General features: G+C 34.1%; 1 protein-coding gene across 3 annotated transcripts in view; it reads right to left on the reverse strand.

The window, feature by feature from the left end:
- Positions 1 to 1,872: 1,872 nt before the first annotated feature.
- Positions 1,873 to 16,516, reverse strand: part of YTHDC2 (YTH N6-methyladenosine RNA binding protein C2) — a 96,565-nt gene continuing 81,921 nt past the window's right edge. For 2 of the 3 annotated variants that reach the window (XM_069088190.1, XM_069088192.1), the window contains exons 26-29: positions 14,794 to 14,971; positions 13,481 to 13,684; positions 10,122 to 10,304; positions 7,253 to 7,680 (exon numbers count right to left, since the gene is read on the reverse strand). In XM_069088190.1, the coding sequence (XP_068944291.1) occupies positions 7,600 to 7,680; positions 10,122 to 10,304; positions 13,481 to 13,684; positions 14,794 to 14,971 (646 nt within the window). In that variant the 3' untranslated portion in view covers positions 7,253 to 7,599. Of the gene's footprint in view, positions 4,027 to 7,252; positions 7,681 to 10,121; positions 10,305 to 13,480; positions 13,685 to 14,793; positions 14,972 to 16,516 lie in introns of those variants that run through there. The other variant, XM_069088191.1, reaches the window with a different exon arrangement.

The following is a 16,516-nucleotide window of genomic DNA, read 5'->3' on the forward strand; positions in this document are numbered from 1 at the left end:
TGCTCTGCAGAATGGTTCGATCAGCTCACAACTCCACCAACAAGGAATTAGTGTTCCAACTTTCCCATATATTCATCAACATTTGTGATGAAGAATTCATGACTGTAGCAGAAACATCTCTGATGTTCCTCAAGCTATTCTTGCTTGTTATTAGCTCCTCACATCAGAGAAGAAATCTGATTCTACTGGAGGTGTTGTCTGTACTGTCAATTCTTATGTGCCTGGTTTTGCTCTGATTCATCATTACCACCTTGTATTAGGAAACTCACCATGAATTGCAAAGATCTGGTATCACCTGCCACATGGAGTACCGCTGAGACTTGAAACATGGTCCTTCTGAAGGAGGGAGGAAAAACCTAGAACCTCCAGCTTAACCTTTAATTTTTTTCCCCTTTTCTTTGTGTCTCATTATGGTGACTCCTTGGCCAGAGGGTGGGTGGGAGGGGGGTGGGTTGTAATCTTATTTTCTTGTTGTGTTATTGTTGATGATGGTTGCTTTGCTTGTCCCTCCTCTGTTCTCTCTTTCCCCCTCAGTACTGCCCTTCCAGAAAAAGCCCAGTTAAAAAAAAAAGTCCAGGAAAAGCTTTAAAAGAATTAAAATGGTAGAAGGCCCTCTAGAAGATCCTTAGGACCATACCACTAAAGAATGGTATTAAATAGGGCTAATATCTCACAGCATTTCTTCACAACATAGGTTAGGCCTACCCTTCCTCCTTCCTTCCTGCAGCAGGGATTAGTTTTCCCTAAAACAGACAGCTTTCCCAGGGCTGATTGGCTCATTGTGACCTCTCAAACCTCTCCAAAATGGAAATTATGTTCAAGAGAGAAAGCACTTTCAGCTGTCTCCACGGTCTAGACTCTAAGTCAACAAGGTTTCTTGCAAGGTAACAACCTGACAAACTAGAAGAGAAGGTTAATTTCACTCAGCATCACCTATTATTCCCCACCAGTCACCATGCCTTGGTTGGGCTGCACAAGCCAATTCACAGGATTACAAAAGAATTAAACTTCTCACCCACTTCTATCCTTTCCCTCCCCAATCCCAGTCACTGGAAAACAAAAAGCTTTCTCTGTAGTCTGATAGCACTCTGAGGAATAGGGAATCAAATTACTATGCAGTAGTCCATAGCTCCACCACAAAGATAAGCACTATCCTATACAGGAATTGATATTTCCAAGAGATGTACAAAAGAAAAAAACAGGACAAGATCATAGGCAATAGCAGAGAAACTGTTTAGAAGAGAGAATTCAAAATAGTTACCTTAGAAACTTTAATTCATGAAGAAATTACAAACTAAACAAGAACCAAATAAGCATAAGAGCCACCAAAAAAAAAAAAAAAAGAAAAAAAAGAAATGTCTAGAATAGGTAGAGAAAGAAGAAAATAATGAAGAGTGGAAAAAAATTCTTTTAAGAAAAAAGTGCAGAAAATGAAATAATCTAAGGGAAATTTTACGTGACTTTTTAACTGAGATAAAATGACAACTAGATAAAAGGAAGAAAGAAAAAGAAATGAATAAGTTAAGCAAAATTCTAAAACTAGGGAAAGGAGGTATGGGGGAGGAGGAAAGTGACAATAAGGGAAAAGGAGGTCCTAGGAATATGGCTGCTTTAAAAGAGATCAAGCTAAAATAACTGAAAAGAAGTACTGTCTTTAGAAAGGAATAGAGAAAAAAAATCCTAAAAACAAAAACAAACTAAAGCCAATATTAAGGACAAATGGAAGAATATATAAAATATATAAATCTGGATGAATTAAACAATTTAGTAAAATGAAAAAGAGTGACAAATTGGATCAGAAAACATAATCCTACAATGCTCTGGTTATAAAAAAACATATGTAAGAAACAAAAGACATACGAAGAATATAAATTAGGGGCTTGCAAAAAATTTATTATGAATCAGGTGAACACAAAAAACAAGTGTTGCAACATGCTAAGAGACAAAACAAAAATAAACATTAAAAACATAAAAAGGAAAAAACAGGCCACATTATGCTGAAAGGAACCCGCAGATTACAAACCAGTATCAATATTAAACTTATATACTACAAATGCCTTGACATCTCAATTCATAAAGGAAAAATTAACGGAATTACAATTACAATGACATAGGCAGTAATCCACTAGTGGCAGAACCTTTTAATATCCCTCTTCTCAGTTGTGGATAAGTCAAACAGAAAGATAAACAAAAGGGGAAGTACAGAACTGTACAAATTGTACAATTTTTGGAGTTAATATGGAATTGTAATATAGCATATTACAAGTACAGAAGTAAAGAATTGTACAGTTGGAGAAACTAGAAGCTAAGCTAAAATAATTATGGTATCTTCTAAGTGGGACTGCTAAAGAATACTTTTAAGCATGCCATGGAATGGCATGTATTAACTAACCAAGTATTAGGGCACAGGGATATTGCAGACAGAGGTAAAAAAGCAGAAACAATAAACATATCCTTTACAGACCATAATGCAATAAAACTAGTAATCAGTTGAGGGAGCAAAAGACAAAAACCCAAAAGGAGACAACAATGAAGTCCTAAATAATGAGTGGGCAGAAGAACAAATCATAGAAACAATTAATAATTATGTGAAAGAAAATGATAATGATGAAACCATATACCAAAATTTCTGGGATGCGGCTAAAGCAGTTCTCAGGGGAAAAACTATATCCCTAAAGTATACATTAACAAAATGGAGAGAAAAGAATAACAAATTGAATATACATTTTAAAAACTAGAAAGCCAACAGATAAACCTAAAATAAACACAAAAGAAGAGATAATAAAAAATTAGAGAAACAGATGAACTAAAGCCAAAAAAGTTATAAATAAATAAAACTAAAAGCTCAGAATAGACCTGTGATTTCATGAGCACAGGGAACTACCAAGGAAGGAAACTACCTCTAACAATGCAGGATGCAGGTCAACATTTTCTCTGCAAGTAATAGTCTGCAGTGCTAAGAAGCTAAGTGACTTGTCCAGAGTCATACAACTAGTATTGTGTCAAGAGACAGAACTTGGACCTAGGTCCTCCTGGCTTTGAGACCAGTTCTCTGTTTCCTATAGAAAGGCACATACCTGAGGGTTGGCCGGGGGAAAATTACTTTACTGCTTTAGGATAGCCATTTCTTTTTTTTTTTTTTTTAAGCAATTGGGGTTAAGTAACTTGCTCAAGGTTACATGGCCAGTGATTTCTGGGTGTGGTGCTGAGTATCTGAGCCCGGGATTCGATCCAGGTCATCCCAACACTGGAGCCGGTGCTCTTACTCGCTGAGCCACCTGGCCGCCCCTTATAGCCATTTCTTGAGCAAGAAATTGACAGATTTAGATCAGGAAAGGAACATAGAGGTCATCTCATCTAATGCCCTCATTTTTCAGAAGGGGGAACTCTTACAGAGGCCAACTGGACTTCCCTACAGCCATATAAGTAATAATTGGCAAAGTCAGAATTTGAACCCACATACTCCAAATTCAGTGCAACACTGTCTGCCTAAAAGCTGCATTTTTACCCAAAAAAATGGCAGTTAACAAACATTTATTAAGTACCTATTTTGTGTTAGGTACAATGCTAGGTTCTAGAGATTCAACAAAAGGCAAAACAAACCAAAAACTCAGTTTCGGTTCTCAAGTAGCTATGGTATAATGGGGGGAGACAACATGCAAACAAAATATATACAGGATAAATTAGGAATAATAAACAGATTATCCAATGGTCTTGCAATAGTGTGTCAGATGGTTACAAAGGAAATAAACAAAAGCATCAGTTAAAAGTCTCTTACAGTAGTTCAAATGCAAGCTAATGCCTAAACTACGAAAGCAATAGTTGGAATAGGGAAAAAGTGGCAAATCGAAGAGATGTTTTGAAAGAAGAAAATAGAACTTGGTAGCAGACTGATTATAGGGGGAGTCACAGAGGAAGCATTTAATAAATGCTTGATGTTCAAGTCAGTGTTGATTGATGAATTTGATAGAAGAGTCAAAGGTGACTCCAATGTTTCTTGCCTAAGAAAATGGTAGTTGAGAGAACCTGGAAAGAAAAGATAATGAGCCATACTGAGTTTGAGGTGATAAAATCTCAAATCTCTAGTTTGCAGGCAGCTAGAAAGAGGACTAGAATGAAAAAGATAGGTCAGAGCCGAATTAGAAGATCACCCAAAAAGCCACTACAGAAAGAGAACAATGTATGGTCAAGGAATGAACCCTTGGGAAAACTCAGATTTAGAAGTCAGAAAGAGAAGAGCCAGCAAAGGGGAAAGAAGAAAGCACAAAGGTAACAGAATCAAACAATAAGAAGCACCACCTCTTAGTAACAAAGAGAACATTTCAAGGAGTTGACTGTGTCATAGAAAAGTTAAAGAGGAAAAGAAGAGTACTATGGAAAACCCATTTGATTGGCAGAAGGCAGGAGTGGAAACCAGCCCACAAGACCCAGAGTGCGGATTAGCTTGCAGAAGGGAACAGAAAGTAGATGCCGGTTATGTAGACCTCACAGAGGAATGTGCCGACAATAAGAAAGGACCTGATAATTAACTAGATGCCAACGTTAGGTGAAATTTTTTTTTTAAGGAAATAAACATGTAAATTTCAATGACTAGAATTTGTAGTGTAGACTGGAATACATTTATAGGCTGATCCAAGAAATTTAATTTATTGCTGCTATGACATTCTACAAAATCTGTTCTAACACTGTGAGATATTACATAGCAAGGAGCTAACATCTACCCATAGCGGTAAATAAACAGAAGAAACATTATTCTTCTCCCATTCCCAAACCATCTTCTTCGCCAGTACAACCACTAGAACAGGGCTATGCTGCACAATCTGGATTGTCCTTCACCTTTCTTTGTATCCCCAGTAGTGTATGGTATATAATATAGTAGGTACTTAACAAATAAATACTGATTGAGGATTATGAGGCCCTCTTCATGCCTGGTTCTTTGTTAAAACTCCTTATATACGGTATTTGAGTCCAAAGGGGCTCTGGGCCCTCTGGTTAGAGTGCAAAACCTTTGCACAGCTGCATATTTAGAACCACCCCACTCACTGTGTGCCACTGTAGGAGTATAGGAAAAGAGGGCCACACACTGATGTGTTCCCCACTGGCATCTGTTCTCTTCCTCCCCTTCTGAAGAGTGATAAGTTTTTAGAGCTACTCCATGTGTGGGGCTGCCTCTTTTAATCTGAATTCTGTTGCACTACAATTTAAAGTTCTTTATAGTCCCTAGAATACCACTAAGTGTGAATAAATAGAAAAATCATTAAATAATAACCTAGCAGTTTAAAAGAACTGATATACCACCTACTATAAGAAGGCAGACTGTTCATGTGGATAGGAATAAAGCTGTATACCAATGAGAAACCTATGTAAGATATGAAGCTAAAAATGCTCTCAATGATTTTCTACTGTATGCTCAGAGAAAAATTTGATACAAACAGTTGAAAGTCTTCAAAATTATTAAAGCTTGAGGTGCTCTACACAATATAGAAGCAATTTCCTAATACAATCAGTTTGAACTTAATTTCTGTATTGTACTTAATTTCACTGTAGTAAATGTGTCATTAACATTTAACATTCCATTTCTTTCCTTTTAATATTAAGTTTTCAAGAAGAAATTCTTTCAAAGTTTAATCTACATAGCATATTTAACTTATTTCAGGTGTTGAAAGCCTGACAATATTTGAGGAATATAATTCTCAAAGTATCTTAATATACATTATTGTGGCATTTCACATATAGGAAATTAATATTAGGATGTCACTATTTTAAAATATGTTTAAAGTTTATTTCTCCCACTACCATTACTTTCATTTAATAAATATACCAATAACTCATAATTTCTATAAAACTAAAATCTGAAGTACAGAACAAAGTTGAAATGAGTTTTATTCAAGAAGGGAAAAACAAACCTTTTTTCCAAATTGAAAACACTGTAAAATGCCAAACAGGAATCTAAATAAAATATCTACGTTATCACTAAGCTGTAACAAATTGCTATCACAATATAATAAAACTGTGAGCACTGTGGAATTTAAATCAAATGGAATGTCAGGAAGCACATGTAAAAAAGTAAAACTTCTAGGTATAAATGGAAGTATCAACCACCAAACTCACATTTTTTACATATGCAAATGTTAACACATCAACATATAATATTCTTTCTGAAATAAAAGAAAGAATTCTCAAGATCTTTTGTTGATCCATGATTTTTCATTTCTTAGAAGTTAGGAGTTAAAAAAAAAGGATTTTTCTAATATGTTCTAAATGAATAAGAGGAATGCCTTCTTTAAGAGTTGTTACTCAAACCTACCTTATGTACAGTAACTATTATTTCTGAATTTCTTAATCATCAACCATGACCTTCTTAAAGTCTCTAAGGAAATACAGTTTTAAATATGTAGTCTGTAATAGCAAATAGAATAGTGATGCCTAGTAGAAAAAAATTAAGTGCTTCAATCAAAAACAGTAACAACTGTCAAGAATTCTTAGAGAGTAATGACAGAGTAATCATGTGTTAACACTAACAAAAGCTTAAATTTCAAAGTGCCAAAAAAGGAAAGATGATTTTAAAATATATAGAGAAGATAAACTATTTCCCCATGATTTACTGAGGAGAAAAATGAAAAAAAGTATGGGAAAAGAAATTTCAAAATTCTGCTAAGGATATTTTAATGTGAAAGACATATCTCTGTTTTAATATTATATTGCTCACTGTTAGGTAATTTTTTGCTAAGCCCTTTGCTTTGGCCTTAGTAAGAATGGCTATTTGCTAAGCTGAATCAAATCATTCTAGCCAAAACTAAGATATCATAATTACTATGTCCACGTGTGATAAGAATCATTGCAGCAAAATAAATGAAAACAACACTAAATTATATGGGATTAGTCATAAAATCGAGTCTAGTCTATAATCAAGAAAAACACCTTTTACTCAAATTTTAATGTAACTGGTAAATTATGTGATCATTAAAAAGGACATTTTTCCCCCCTCTATGTGTCTTATATTAACTATGGTCAAATAACTAGCCCTTCCCAAAATGAGTTCTGTTACGGTGACATTTTGAAAATTTATGTTCTCAACAGAATGATATAAATCCTGAAAGCTTTACCCAGATTTATGGAACCGATTAAGGGTTTTTGAGAAAGAAAATAATTTGTTACATTTAAAAGTTATCAATAACATTCTTAAGACAATGCTTTAAGTAATTTCAATTTTTTAAAATTTGAAAATGTATAAAAGAAGTGCCATTCAATGTCAAATGAAGAAACAAATTTATTCCAGTTTTATTCAAAAACACTGCCAACATACACTGTATTATCATTCACTATTATCTTCAAACATTAAAATTATTTTTTTTTGTTTTTTAAGATGGTGATTCTAGAGCAAGATCATGAATTACAAGGACCTAGTCATAAGTCATTACTTCCACGTTCAATTTTTGCAAGTCGTGCATCCAATGGTCACAAACAGACGTGACATTGTATCTAAATATCTTTTTAAAGTGACTTAAAATACTTAGCTTAAATCCTTTATCAACATGAAATAGTCAGTATTTAGAAAACTTCAACAATACCTCAAGGTATGCTACCATAAGCTAAATGTCAATCAGTTGCATTTTTCTCTCCTAAAGGAATACGTTCCCATAACTGTAAAAGTTGTTCTCCAACCTGGGGCTCCAATTCCTATGTGGAAAAATAAGAAAAAGTAAATATAAAAGAAAGTAAGATATCTCTCCTGGGCTAGATGTAAAAACAAGTGAAGCACTTAAGAAACTTCCAATTTCAAATACTTAAATGTCAACTATATAAAGAACACTGTACTAGGTACTGGAAGAACACAAATGTTTAAATGACTCACAGTTTCTTAAAGTCTTAGGGAGTTTATAATCCCCAAGTGGAAGGAGAGATTTAACCAAATGTAAATAAACAGAAAAAAAAATATTGTCTAAAACATATGAAAGGAAGTCCAGAGTGAAAAGATGAGATGACTTCAGAAAAAAGGGGGAAACCTGAACAGGATTTTAAAAGACAGGTAGAATTTTAACAAAAATCAGGGGAGAGGGGAAGGGGATAGAATTCCAGGCAAACGCAAGAGAAAAAAGTAAAAAATATTGAGATGGAAAGCAAAGAGTATGTGATTTAGAATGACAAATAATTCAGTTTGCCTAGACCGGTGATTATATGGAAAGAGAATGGTAGAAGATAAATATGCTAGAGAGGTTGGGTGACCAGATCGTGTATAACAGCCTTACATGTGTCAACCAAAAGTCATGACTCCATAAGACATGAGTTGTGACTTGATTTATTACAAGAAAAAGGCACATGCATGTGGGAACTCCCTATGCCAAGTACAAAGGAGTCCACACTATAGGAAGAGCCTTGAGTATTTTTATGTGTTACAGTGAGAATGGGAGATTGCAGGAGGAGGAGGGGGAATAGGGGAAATTCCTGAGAGTCAAGTCAAGAGAAAAGTGAAGCATGGCTGGGGACCCTCCTGGGAACTGCCAAACTATGAAGGTAGGACAGTCTTGCTTATCTGAAAAAAAAGTCCCAGCTGCACAAATGGTTTATTAGTCTAAGTTAGGCTGGCCAAAGTCAGGCTTGTAGCTGATTTGGCTTCAAGGGCACTGAGAAGTTAACAGCATTCAGTCGCAAAAGATGACTGTTATGTTAGTTCATGAGGGCTTCATCTCTGGAAAATAGGGCAACTAAAGAAAACAAGTTCAGGGGCCGCTTCTCAAATGCTAGGGTAAAGAGTTTAGAGATGATACCCATAATAATACCTACCCCACAGGGTTGTGGTGAGGACACTGCATACATTTAAAGTATGAAAAGGGCTCTGTAAACCTTAAAGAACTATATAAGCATCAGCCATATAGTACTCATGTTTTGAAAATATGGTAGGTATTATATAATAGTTTCTGTTCAAAATTTCAAGATTCAAGAGGCTAACTTTCAGCATTAAGACTGTAGAGTGGCCCTACAAAACCTGCCATTTTAACTGAAAAGAAAAAAGGATTTTTTAAGAGCTGAAAACAACATAATAGGGAGAATCAGTGAGGCTAAAGTTTGGTCCTATTATGTTAGACTGTATAATATTTTAAGAATTTTAATTTTTTAAGAACTATAATATTTAACTTAAGACACTTTTACTTATGTCAAGAAAAAAAAGATTTTTCACAAAATAATTATTTTAAAAATAACATTACTGAGTAAAGATATGAATATCTTCATATTGGTGAAAAGCAAGATTTCATATTATGAGCTGCCAGGAGTTGACTTAGTCCATAGATGGCCTCCGATATTCTTTTCAGCTCCAGATTTTACATAGAGAAACTTTTTTCCTCCCTTTAATATTTAAGTCAGAAGACAGTTTTAAACCTTGCAAACCTTTAAAAATATAATCACAAGTAGAGAACATCATACGCAAAAGATTGGCCCATTAGTTCTTTTCCTAAAAAGCAAATTTAGAAGGCACGCATTTCCAGAGGAAAGCATTCTAATGATTTGAAAATTATTATCAGACAAATGTATAAGCTTTCAAATTTTATTTTATTTTTTGATACCTCAGGAAAAATAATACTATTACATATCTGAGGAAAAATATTTTCTGGAACTTCAACAAAAAGAAAACATTAAAAACATAAAACATTAAGTTATTATATACTGATGATTAAATTATACAAAAGATAAATGGTTACTCCCACCTTTAAGAATTTGGTCAAAGGCTCATGCTTAGTCTCTAGAATACCTCCTTGACAAAACATATTCAAAGAAATCAGGAAGGCCAAAAAAAAAAAAAAGGCAGTGACTAATTAAAGATTTTATAATTTAATGAAACAAGAAAGTTAAATTTGAAAAAGTTATAGTAGTAATGACGTTTGTGAAATTAATAGAAGTCAATGGTATTTAACCTAATTCTCAGTTTTCCCATCTACAAAACATCAATAATGATACTTATAATAACCATCTCAAAAGCTCTTACGACCCAATCCACTATTTCCTGTATGTAAGTGGTCAACATGATTTATATTCTAACCATTAATCTTCCAAACAAAATACTGAACAATAGAGGGGGAAAAAATGTTTTTCTCTAATTTAAAAAAGCAACGTATTTCGTATACCTGTCCATCTCTGCTTATTTGTACTTTCTTATTGTCATTCCAAGGATTGAGTAAGTGATGCGCGAGCTGAAAAGGAAGACTTTCTTTCCGTATCCATTCCACTCTGAACACTCCTCCTAGACCTGCTGAGCCCCAGTCCTGACTCTTTTCCCGTCCTATCTCTGAAGACATCCTAGAAAATCCCTGCAGTGAAATTTAGAGAAAAAACAATTCACGTTTCCAAATGTCTGCTTTACTATTTTAAAACGTAATTTTAGCATGTAACACAACTACAAGAAAAATCTACAAAAATTTAGATATTAATTTGCTAACATGTCTATATTTTTTTTTTTGGAAACAGATACCAAGCATTATCAGTCTTCTGATAAGAACTCGAAATATCTATTTTTTTTTTTTTAAATCAGACCTACGGTTTTGTCAAATTAGATCAGTACCTCTTCTACAACTTATAGCCTTAATCAGTTACTGAGAGGTTAAGGGTCTTGCCCACGGTCACATAGCTAGTATGTCAGAAGTGAGATTTAAACTCAGGTCTTCTTGGCTCTGGGACAGATAGATCACTATCCCCTATATGGCAGTGCCTCTTTAGGGCAACAAACTATTAAGTACCTACTATGTGCCAGGCACTGGTGCCAAGCTTTTTAAAAACCTTCACTATCTATGTAGGTGTGTGTATGTATGTGACACACATATATGTAACAGCAAAATTAGCAAATAACGCTAAAATAATGCAATTTTGTCTATATTCATTCCACATTAATCTTTACTGCTAAACCCTTGCTCTTTATTTCTAAAAATCTACATAAATAAGAATTTCATTATTTTATAAATTTCAATGTTTTAAGGAATGAATGTCCTCTTCCCTTGGAGAAAATTACTTCTTACTGTTTATTCCTAGAAGAGGCAGCATGGTGACATGTATAGAGAGTAAGGCTCAGGGAATAAGGAAGACCTAGATTCAAGTTCTACCTCTAACACATACTGGCTCCACAACTTTGTTAATCTCTGAGTACTCTAGGCAACCTGATAAGATTTATGTTGCAGAAAATACACTTAACTACAACAGTAAAGAAATTTCCTTATAAAGCCGTTCCACAATACCAATGAAACTACAGAGTCTGTCTTTATACATGAAGTAATTTTTTCTATCACAGGAAAAAGGAACGTAATAAACTTTTCAAGAGCTGATGATGAATTTGTTCATGCAATTACCATCAAGACAAAATTGCTGCTAGTTAGACTAGGCCCAGGGGCTAGCTTAGAGTTGAGGAGGTCTAGTTTTTTTTTTAAATTAATTTGTTTGCTTTTAGTTTACAAGATTCAATTCCACAATTCCTTAAGTTTCACATTTTGTCCCCCTCCCCATCCATTTTGGCATATAGTCAAGTATAGGATCTGTAAATACTTTCACATTATACATTAGTCAGGTTATAAAGACTAATTGTATTAGATGGAATGAAAAATGGTAAAGAGGACATAAAACCAAACAAGAAAAGGAAAAAAGATCAGGTAGTTTGCTTCAATCTGGATATAAACTCAGTTCTTTCTAGTTCTTTCTCTGGATATACACATTTCTCTCCATCATGAGTCTTTTGGGATTGACTTGTATCACTGCATTGCTGAGAAGAGTCCAGTCTATCAAAGTTGGTCATCACACATATGTTGTGTCTCTAACTGTGTACAAATTTCTCCTGGTTCTACTCTTCTCACTCAGCATCAGTTCGTATAAGCCTCTCCAGGTAAATATGAAGGAGGAGGTCTAGTTTTACTGAAGGATGGAACCAGCTTTAACAATCCACTAGTTAATGTGTTTTAAGCAAACTGAACATGTCATACACACACACAAATAACTCAGAGAGCCACAACTCCAGGATCAGAGAAGCATAAAGTCATTCTCCTTGACCTCCTTAACTTCTTTCAGAAATGAGAGATGTCTGTAAGGTCAATACAATATGGTCTGAAGTCCCAGGGTCTAGGTAGTAAAGGGAAAGAGGCCCAAGGGGGGTAAAAATCCAAAAAAGTCAAGCTGATTACAAAGTAGAAATGTAGCTCATTCCTCAGAGGGGATGATCATGAATGGAGTAAAGCAAAGAGCTATATATTCTTTTAAAGCAGTATGGAAAATTTGAAATTACACTGCTAATTATGGTCCTTTCTGCTACCCATGGAGAACTGGGACTACAAACTAAGGTACTACTGTTTGGTCTTGAAAGTATTTTGGGATTTTCAAGAAATTAGGCACACAACACCACACTGCTCTTTAGTTGAAACAGCAGTTAAGTTCTGTGGCTACACAGTTTAATATACACAAGAGGGACAGGAAATTAAAAAAAAATTAACTAGAATATCATATTTGAAAATTTCATTGGAATCCTGACCACTTTCTATACTTCATCCCAAATTCCCTCCCCATCAGTGGCAGCTAGGTAGCACAATGGATATTATTGGACTTAGGATCTGAAAGATCTGAGTTCAAATCCTGTTTCAGATACAAATCTTTTATATGCAAATATAATATGCCTCAGTTTTCTCATATGTAAAATGAGGATAATAATGGCGTCTATCTTACAAGGTTGTTGTGAAGATCAAATGAGCTAACATTTACTTTTCAAACCTTAAAGCCTATATAAACATCAGGTATCATCCGTCTTGCTTGTTTTCTCAAAAATGAAGATTAATATAGTGTGAGGCACTATATGTAACAGAATACATATTAGACTAGAATTAGAATATAGGTACTGGTTTTCACACTTTGTAGCTATGTGCTGCACAAATCACTAAATCTAATCCTCAACTTCCCCATCTATAAAATGGGAATGATGCTTATGATAACTTGATATGATATGATAAATATGATAAAAAAATTGTTAAGATTTTTATTGTTTTATAGGTTAAAGATCGTTTTTATATGTGAAATACTATAATGATTATTTTTAAGGTAGTTTATTTATATATATATGTACAGACACACAGACACATTGACACAAATACATACACACCATAAAGTTCACTTTATTAGATTCTTTTTTTCTCACAAATAATGCTTTCAGACATGATACAAAAAGTAAACAAAGTCCCAATGTCTATTTAAGTGTTTACTACCTATAGAGCAGTGTGTTAGTTGATTGGAATAAAAATAAATTCGACTTCTCTTTAGAACTTGAGATAAATGCAAAGGACAGAGAGAGGTCAATGCAAAGCAGTGATAAAAATAATTGGGTGGGGGGAGGAGAAGAATAAAGGATATTTCAGAGTGGAGATATGCCCATGGCATAATCTGTAGCCATAAGCAAAAAAACAAAACAAAACAAAAAGAACCAAAAAACTCAAAACCATTTAATTGTATCAGGATAACTTACCTGGAAATGTCCAGATCCTTGAACAGAAAATACCAAATAAACCATGCTGCTCTTCCAAAAGGCTCTATTTAATTTCCGTTCATTGCTAGGGGTTGTAGACCATATTCCCTTCTGTTGAGAAATCTCAAGATTTCTCAGATTGCTACTTTTCATTATGAAGTATCGAACTGGCATATTTGGTCTTGGTGAAGGGGATTTTGAGCCCTGCAAAAGAGTATCTAAGTTCTTGAAAGGAGACATAAAATCAAGAGACTCATATATAAATGTGACGAGAAGGCAAATAAAAATAATCTAATAGAGAACTTTTCAAAGTGTGTTCTGTAGAGCCCTAGTTTTGCACGAGACTGTGTTATTCGTGTATTTCCCTCCAAAATGCTAAATATAAAATTATGTATCTATCCAAAAGAATTAATACTTAATATAATTTTTCAGTATTAAAACAGGTTAAATTTTCTATTCTGATCCCACTTAATTCTGGGTAAATTCCATTACCTGAAATCTCCCCAATCCCATTTAAAGGCCCCTGTAAAGAATGAAACCTCAAAGTATTATGAAGCCAAATTCATTTGGAGAAACTAACCTAACAAGTATTTAAAAGTCAAATAATTCTAATGTGATGAAAATTATCCACAAAATGTAATTAGTAGAACCAGAGTGCATTATTTTAGTGCCTTCAAAAGATCTATTATGGAAAAAAGGAACCTGTTAAGATTAAAGGACCTATTTGCCATTTATTAAAATAAATTAAAATACAATTTATTAAGAAAAAAATACAAATTCCTTTTTCATTATATAATTCTTGGAAATGTAGATCTATATGAAATGACAAAATCTGGGTAGTCTTTAATTCAATATTTACAATATAATACATTTATATATGCATGTATATGTGTATACACACACAATACAGAAATTATTAAAGATATGAAGCTACCATGTAAGTGCTAGAAATCACTCATATAACTAACTCCTTAAAAAATTCCACTTTCAAACTTATCACTAAAGAATCTTACACATGCCGGGCACTTAACAAATGTGTTTAATTAAGTTTGCTGAATTTCCTTCAGTCAAGTTTTTAAGACTCAACTCAAAGATTAAATATGGTTTTCAAACTATTCTTTGAAGTAATTATAAGCCCTCTCACAAGAACAAAGATACTAATTTTTTGACCCAAAGGTAAATGTTTATGAATGAATAAAATAGAAAGTATATATGAAGTTGTCTATTTCGTGTTGGTTGTAAATGCAACATGAAAACAATGGCTAAACTCCGGTCACATTTCCCTATTTCGTTCATTGGAAAAGATGCTCTACCTTTCCTGAGGATGGGGGAGGAGGGCTAGCACAAGGACTGGGGTAACTGCCACCCTCTGTAGACCTCACAGAGCACTGGTCGGACCGATCGTCAGAGCTTCGTTTAGGGTGTAAGACGCCTCTGTCTTTGTATTTCTGGGGCGGGTGGAATGCTGGAGATGGAGACTTCATCAAGACTCTTGGGAGAATGCGAAGGATAGAAACGACAACTGGGTAAGTGACTTTATAAAAACACAGTTGAGTTAATTTCAATAAAAGTTTTTAAAAATGTGTGGTAAGGGTTTTAAAATTACATTTTATGGAATAGTAATTTATAGAGAAATTGCAATTCCTGTATCAATATTTGGAGGTCAAAAATAGAAATCTGGATTATACATTGACTTTCATGTAAAAAGTGAATCAACTTCCCAAGAGCTAAAACACTTTTCATCAGTAAACCCTATAAACAATACTATTTAAAAATTCCTAACTGCTTTTTAGGAAACAATAGTGATGTCAATCATTTATAAATTTAAAAATCACTATTTTTAAAAGAGATTTGTGATTTCATTGCCTCTCAGTGAAGAAGCTCTCTTTTATCAATGTGAAATGAAATTGGTTTACAATTAATTTATAGTCTTAGTTGCCTGAGACCAATGAGAGGCTATGACTTACCAGGTTGACATGGCCAGTATGTGTCACAAGCAGCACTGAAAGTCAAGTACTCTGACTACTCCATGAGGATTCTCATGAATTATTTTATACCAAAGAATCTTTTAAACTTCGGTGGTTCAGATATGCATAGCATATATAACATCATGCTACTAGTCTTTTCTAAAAAAAATTAAAAAGACTTAAGGACTATGTACAAAAGACAGAAACAGCACCACAGAAGGAATTAAGAATACTAAACTAATTAGGAAACTTAGGTTCTAGTTCCAGCTCAGTTACTAACTAGCTTCCTTTGGCCTCAATTTTTTCATATATAAAATGAGGGGATAATCTTTAAGGTTCCATCTAGCTCTAACATTCCATAATTCTCCATATACTGTGAACAAGATATTTTGCAACATCTTAACATTTTCTATCTTCAACATTTTGCAAACTTTACAAAATTCTTAAAAGATGTACTCTAATTTCAAGACAATCTAAACTAATGTATCCAAAGAAAGGCTCTTCTTTCAGTAAATCTCACTGATCTAGAATTATTTCCAGGATGTTACCATGAAACATCATGACAACCATGTAAATTGAGACAAAAAATACATTAATAATGAAAACCAGGAAAGGGTCATAAAAGTTCTTTAGTACTTTTTTCACTCATTTTTTTCAGTTACATTTGGAATAATAAACAATCTCTCTGCAAAATTTCACCATGTTTAAAAACTGTCTAGTGGACAGTTTAGATGAAGAACTGAATAAAGTTGAAGCTAAATAAAATTGAAGTAACAGTGCTGATCATATCAACACATTGTGAGGTAATTTAGCTATTTTCTCTTACATGAAAGAAGTTGTTGTGTCTGTCCTGCATTTTTGAGGAGAACCATGGCATCAGAGAAATGATGACATGACTTGCAATGGACTTTAATTTGGCTAAGGGAGGGCTGTGCAAGGTCCCCAGCCTCACTTTCTCCTCCAGAGCCATCTGGATCCAATGACCATCATATTTACCAGGATGACTAGAGATGACTCAGGATGCAATGGGAGACCCTGGTCCTTTTAGGTTAAGGCCTCCCTCTTCAGG

Source organism: Petaurus breviceps, unplaced genomic scaffold (assembly GCF_028583685.1).
Source record: "Petaurus breviceps papuanus isolate PSGF00001 unplaced genomic scaffold, PetGlider_PUasm1.0 184, whole genome shotgun sequence".
NCBI classification, from domain to species: Eukaryota; Metazoa; Chordata; class Mammalia; order Diprotodontia; family Petauridae; genus Petaurus; species Petaurus breviceps.